Source organism: Syzygium oleosum, unplaced genomic scaffold (genome assembly GCF_021117445.2).
Source record: "Syzygium oleosum isolate NSW1041296 unplaced genomic scaffold, Sole_v2.1 Sole_v2.04, whole genome shotgun sequence".
Lineage (NCBI taxonomy): Eukaryota > Viridiplantae > Streptophyta > Magnoliopsida > Myrtales > Myrtaceae > Syzygium > Syzygium oleosum.
In genome coordinates, this window is record NW_026607488.1 from 11,917,062 (window position 1) to 11,923,061 (window position 6,000).

The window sequence follows — 6,000 nt, forward strand, 5'->3', positions numbered from 1 at the left end:
TTGTTTTCCCTCATTCTGCCTTTTTCGCTTTCATCATCCTCCACTTTCTTGCAAGAGTCGTCTGTCACAGTCGCTCGCTTCTTTGGGGCTCCTCCAGAGCCCTCTTCTCTTGCTCCTCTTCTTCCTCCTCCACCGCCACCCCGTTCAGCCCGCACTCCTCCCTCAGCCCTCCGTACTTCTCGTTCCTCTCCGCTCTCGCCTGCAACACCTCCAGCAACTCGCTCACCGCTTTCTCCTTGTTCCTCCGGTTCTTGATCAGGACTTCGCTTATGTCCGCCGGCGTCATCTGGGCATTCTCGACCGCCTCCCGGAGCTCGCTCACCGCCGCCTTGCCGAGGTCCTCGTCCTCGCTGCCCAGGTAGTTCCGGAGCAGGATCTTGAGCGCTGGGTACGAGCAGTAGCTCATGTAGATGTGCATGTCCATCCGACCGCTCCGGAGCAATGCCGGGTCGAGCTTGTCGATGTGGTTGGTGGTGAACACGAAGATCCTCTCGCTCCCGCAGCACGACCACAGGCCGTCCGTGAAGTTGAGCAGCCCTGAGAGGGTGATCGTTTTGTTATTCCCGTCCTTGCCGCCGCACGCAGCATCAGGCGAACCAGGGTCGTAGTAGCTCCGAGGCTCCGCGGCTTTGGGCTCCTTCGACCTGTTCAACAAATTGACCGAGCAGTCAATATCCTCAATGACGATGATGGACTTGGAGCTGGTCTTCATGAGGAGCTTCCGGAGCTCGGAGTTGGAGGGCACCTCGGTCAGCTCGAGGTCGTAGATGTCATAGCGGAGGAAATTGGCCATGGCGGCGATCATGCTGGATTTTCCAGTCCCGGGCGGACCGTAGAGCAGGTAGCCCCGCTTCCAGGCACGGCCCGTCTGCTGGTAGAAGGCCTGCCCGACTGCGAAGTCACGGAGGTCCTCCATGATGTCCCTCTTCCTCTCCGGATCCATGGCCAACGTGTCAAAGGTGCTCGGGTGTTTGAACGGTACGGATTCCCAAGGGCGGCTACGACAATTGAGCACCGAATTAGTATAAATGAGGCGTTCTTGGTTGTTTCGGCGGATGTCGTTGGACTTGTCCGTGATGTAGTCCAGGTAGGAGTCGAGGATGAGGTCCTTGTCGCGCTTCCTGATCCGGAGCGTGAAGCTGCGCTGCTCGTCGGGGAGGGACCGCCACGAGGTCTGGGACTGACGCTGCGTCACCACGTGCTCCCACTGGACCGCAACGCCGTCAAAGACGTCGTTGATGCAGTCGTTGTGGGAGAGGCCGAAGGTGGTGGCGCTGGAGTTGCGGGGGCGGGTGAGAGAGAGGCGGCTGCAGGAGGCGGAGACGAAGGAGCTGAGGTAGAGTTGGACGGAGTTGTAGAGCTCGTTGGTGTTGTCTCTGTCCATCTCGGTGATGTCGAAGTAGCAGTAGGAGGAGCAGCAGCCGAGGGCCCGGTTGAGGAACTTGAGGGAGGCGAACCGGAGCTCCGGCGGGAACACCACCTGGAGGAGGGTCTGGCAGAAGGCCAGGATGCCCAGGAAGGAGGCCAGAGATGTCCAAGACTCCTTCATTTCTGCCATTCTGTGTGTGAGTGTCGAAGTTGAGATGTTTTTCTGGAGATGTCTGGGCGTAGAAGGAGGAGACGATGAAGGAGAGTGGGAATTTCCTGGAGGGTGAGGGAGAGATTGGGGATTTGGGTTTTCGGGAAGTGAGTTTGTCTGAGGAAGATGGGACAAATGGGTGTCAGATTATTTATAGAGAGAAAAAGAGAGAAGAAAGCAAAAACAGTCTTAAGAAAACATGAGAGAGAAATAGAGAGAAAGAATGGTTGGTTCAGGGTTTTGGGGATAAGAGGGATGGGCACAGGCTAAAATAATGTTTCCTTTTTAAGTAGAAGGTAAAAAACAGGACAGCTGGTGAAGATAACAACAAGAAAAGATACGGGTTTCGGAGTTTTGAGATTTTAGATAGAGAGAGAGATTTGGGGCCCGGTTGGGTATTGGGTTTCGAGTTTTGCAGGAACTTTTTGGCCTGTTGTATTCTATTATGGGATTGAGTGAGTTTTGTCCGAGGAAAGAAGATTCGGGTTGTGGACTCTGACGTTTAGATACCAGAAAATATTAGGTGGTCCGGCCCCTTCCCGGCACCATGGGCCGAATCATTCAATAAATGACACGTGGCGCCACATATTTTGGATCCCTTTCTCTTTTTTCGGGAAAATTATCAATTCAGTCTTCAACCTATTGCATTTGTGCCAATTCAGTCCTAAACCTTTTAATTTGACCAATTCAGTCCTAAACCTTTTGCAAACCAGCCAATTCAGTCATTTTGGCCGACCGGCGCTGACATGGCCGCCGGCCGGCTGCGTGGCGCCGGGCGGCGTTCACGTGGCAATATTTTAATATTTTTTTATTATTCTTTTTGAATTTTTTTCTTTTCCTTCTCCCCCTTGCCTATCCAGTCAGGGGGGAGGCTCGCCGACGAGGGCCCAGCTCCGGCGAGGCGAGCTGGGCCCTCGCCAACGCTGGGCGAGGGCGGAGCTCGCCCAACCAAGGCGAGCTCCGCCTCGCCACCGATGGGCGACCCTCGCCCAGCTCCGGCAAGGCGGAGCTCGCCCGCCATGGCGAGCTCCGCCTCGCCGAGATCTAGGCGAGGCGGAGCTCGCCCGGCCAAGCGAGCTCCGCCTCGCCCAGCTCCGGCGAGGCGGAGCTCGCCCAACCATGGCGAGCTGGGCGAGCAGCGAGGGCCCAGCTCGCCATGGATGGGCGAGCTCTGCCCTCGCTAGGATCTGGCGAGGCGGAGCTCGCCATGGCTGGGCGAGCTCCGCCCTCGCCCAGATCTGGCGAGGCGAAGCTCGCCATGGCAGGGCGAGCTCCGCCTCGCCGGCGAGCCTCCCCCCTGGCCGAACAGGCCAGGGATAGAAGGAAAAGAAAAAAATTCGAAAAAAATATTAAAATATTGTCACGTGGACGCCGTCGGCGCCACGTCAGCCGGCCGACGGCCATGTCAGCGCCAGCCGCCCAAAAGGACTGAATTGACTGGTTTGCAAAAGGTTTAGGACTGAATTGGCCAAATTGAAAAATTTAGGACTAAATTGGCACAAATGCAATAGGTTGAGGACTGAATTGGTAATTTTCTCCTCTTTTTTCATAAAAACTTCCAAGAAAATATTAGGTACCACGATGATTTCACGTGGGATGTGCGCTAGTCTATACAGCGATGGGCACGTGTCGCGAGCCCACATTTCAGAAAATTTCAGATTTCTTCTCTCTGCTCTTTCTTTCTCTCTCTTTTCAGATTCGTCCCTCCTCTCTCTCCTCTCTCTCTTTCTGTTTAGCACTTACTTTTTTTTCTTTCCTCTTGCGTCCACCATGGCTTGAGCTCAAGCCCAAGGCTCATGGCTGCTTTGGCCACGGAGCTCGACCTCAAACCCGGAGCTTGGGTCGCCTTGGCCGCTCGAGCTCGTGGCAATGGCCACTTGAGCTTTGAGCTCGTCCCCATGGTTACCTGAAGTCTTGAGCGAAGATGCCATTGCCACGAGAGCAGGTGTTGTCGAAGGCCTTGACTTTTGAAATCGAGGAGGTGAGATCGAGCGGGAGGTTGAGATTGAGCGGGAACGATGGAGAGTTGCAGGGCCGAATGCGAGTCGGGAGGGAGAGCGAGAGACTTATGGAGAGTTGTAGAGCTGAATTGCAAGTCGGGCGGGAGGGACAAAGAGTTGCAGAGCTTCGTCGAGAGTCCGAGCAGGAGGGATGGAGAGTTGCAGAGCTGAATGCGACTCGAGAAGGAGAGAGAGAAAGGGAAGAGAGCGCGTCGCTTTTCTCAGACAAGGGAGGGAGAGAGATGCCGTGAAGGAGAGAGAGAGAGAGAGACGCCGCCAAAGCAATGAGTTTGAAAAATTTTCTGGCAGTCGGCCCGTGACGACACGTGTCCAACGCTGAATGGACTGTGCACATCCGACATGGCATCACTGTGGTACCTAATATTTTCTCCGAACTTCTGGGTCCTCTCTCTTCATTGAAGACGCACTCTCTCTGCCTTCATATTTTTTTTCAAAATTCACTTTGCGTCCTCTCTCCCTTCGTTGAAGATATACTCTCTCTTCCCTTTTTTAGCAAAATTTGCCCCTCTCTCTCTCTCTCCCAAACTCAATCTGCCTCCTGCACGTCGCCTCCGGGAGCCCCATTGGTGGCTACGACTCTTCCGAGAGCCCGTGCCGGTCGCTGGGCGATTAGAGGAACTTGTTAATGAATTTTTAGAAGTTGAGAGCAAGGTGTCAATTCTTCATATCTTTCCTATTTTGACTTCACAAGCTTTATTCTGGTTGATTTTTTGGCTGGTTGTCTCTCGTTCTCATTTTAGGCTGCAGAGGCCCAAGAAGCACTCGAAAAGGAATCGTTTGCCAGATTGGAGGGTGAAGTTAGAGCAGAGCTGGCTCAAACTTATGATGGGGATGATTTGAGTCTTTGCTCTTATATTGTGCACTCAAGGTCTTCGTCTGCGAAGTTTGTCTTGGGAACTACTTTAACTCTTTTTCTCCTTTAACAGTCGGAGAAGGCTGTTGCAGATGTATAGGGAAGAGTGGCAAGCTCAACCTGATGAGCTTTGAGACCGAGAGTGCTCACTTACTGGTATCACACCCTTTGGCAATTGAAGAAGTTTTCATCCTTGCTCCGTTTCACAGCTGCTAGCCTTTCTTCTAGATGATTGTTATTATACATTGTATGGTGCAGAATTGCAGATGCATTCACCTAAGTAGAATAGAGCCCTTTATTGTTTGTCAGGTATCGATAAACAATGCAGTTTTTTATGTCGGTGACCTCAGTCTAGTCTCCGTAGATGGTTATTCTATCCTGGCTCTGAAGAATTGTCCAACTTTTTGATATGCTTTTCCGTCTCCCACAAATCCCTGTCCTTGATTTGTCTTCCCAAAATTTTTATGTGAAATTGTTGACATGTTGACCCACCTTTATTGCTTCGGATGTTTAATTTGGCCTATGATGTTTCTACCTTCGTAGATTTTTTGTTTCCATTCATATGTCTTGTGCTGTTTTCTAGGTTCCATTTTTTGTCATTTTGCACTAAATTCAACAGGCCTCCTGTTCAATTTCTTGTATTGTCTAGATACATACTGTTCCGGTTATTTGACATGGGGACTCATGGTGTGGTTCCTGCCATTAATTTGTGTAGATGGACATGAAACCTCTTTTTCATCGAAGATATCTTGATTTGCAGATTAAGAAAATGCTCGCCTCCGCCTCCAAAGCCCCATCGGTGGCTTTTCCTCTAGGAGCCCCGCTGTCATGGCGTTTGTGCTCGCGAAGGCTGAGCAAGAAGGTTAGTCCTCGATTAGGCCGTGCCCTCGATTGCTGGTGCTCCATTGCTCCATCTCGTGGAGTCTGTCCTCGATTCAACTACAAAAACTCTGGCTAACAAAGGTTCGCTCGTGGTTAGTTAGTTACTTCGCCCGTATAAGGTTATCCGAGGGCTAAATAAGTCATCCTGAACTTATACTGTGCGAAAGATACTTGCTTTCTCTAGAAATGGATGATATATTATTTTGCTTGTAAAGTACAATGTTAATTACTTTTTTTTCTTTGCTTGCATTATATATGAAATTGCCCATCTAGCACATGTAATCCGTTATTTAGAAAAAGATTTTGAATTTAGGCTCCGTTCGTTTGGCGGAAAATATTTTCCTTTTGGAAAATATTTTCCCGGAAGTCATTTTCCTGGAAAATGTTTTCCCGGAATATAATTTTCCAGTGTTCAGCGATCAATATGAAAAAGTTTCGGAAAATATTTTTCACCGGCGACAAGGCGGCGGGCGGCGGCCGGCGACCGGCTACCGGCGGCGCGCGGCGGCGGCCGGCGACCGGCTACGGCGGCGGCGGCGGCCGGCGACGGGCGGCGGCGGCGGCGGGCGGCGGCCGCAACCCGGCAAGCGGCGACCGCCGCGGCGCGGCGGCCGGCCGTGGCGGCGGGCGGCCGGGCGGCGGCGGGCGGCGGCGGGCGGCCATCG

At 52.4% G+C, this 6,000-nt stretch overlaps 1 protein-coding gene and 1 long non-coding RNA gene across 2 annotated transcripts in view; one reads left to right on the top strand and one right to left on the bottom strand.

Annotated features, from left to right (window-relative positions):
• The window catches only part of LOC130137943 (AAA-ATPase At5g57480-like), a 60,185-nt gene extending 58,411 nt beyond the window's left edge, over nt 1-1,774 (bottom strand). The window contains exon 1 of the mRNA XM_056310629.1: nt 140-1,774. Coding sequence (XP_056166604.1) covers nt 140-1,558 — 1,419 coding nt within the window. The 5' untranslated portion in view covers nt 1,559-1,774. The remainder of the gene's footprint in view (nt 1-139) is intronic.
• Nucleotides 1,775-3,190: 1,416 nt separating this feature from the next.
• On the top strand, nt 3,191-5,549 carry LOC130138038 (uncharacterized). The gene is made up of 2 exons (XR_008816464.1): nt 3,191-4,609; nt 5,214-5,549. It is a non-coding gene; the product is annotated as an uncharacterized LOC130138038 (long non-coding RNA).
• Nucleotides 5,550-6,000: the final 451 nt, after the last annotated feature.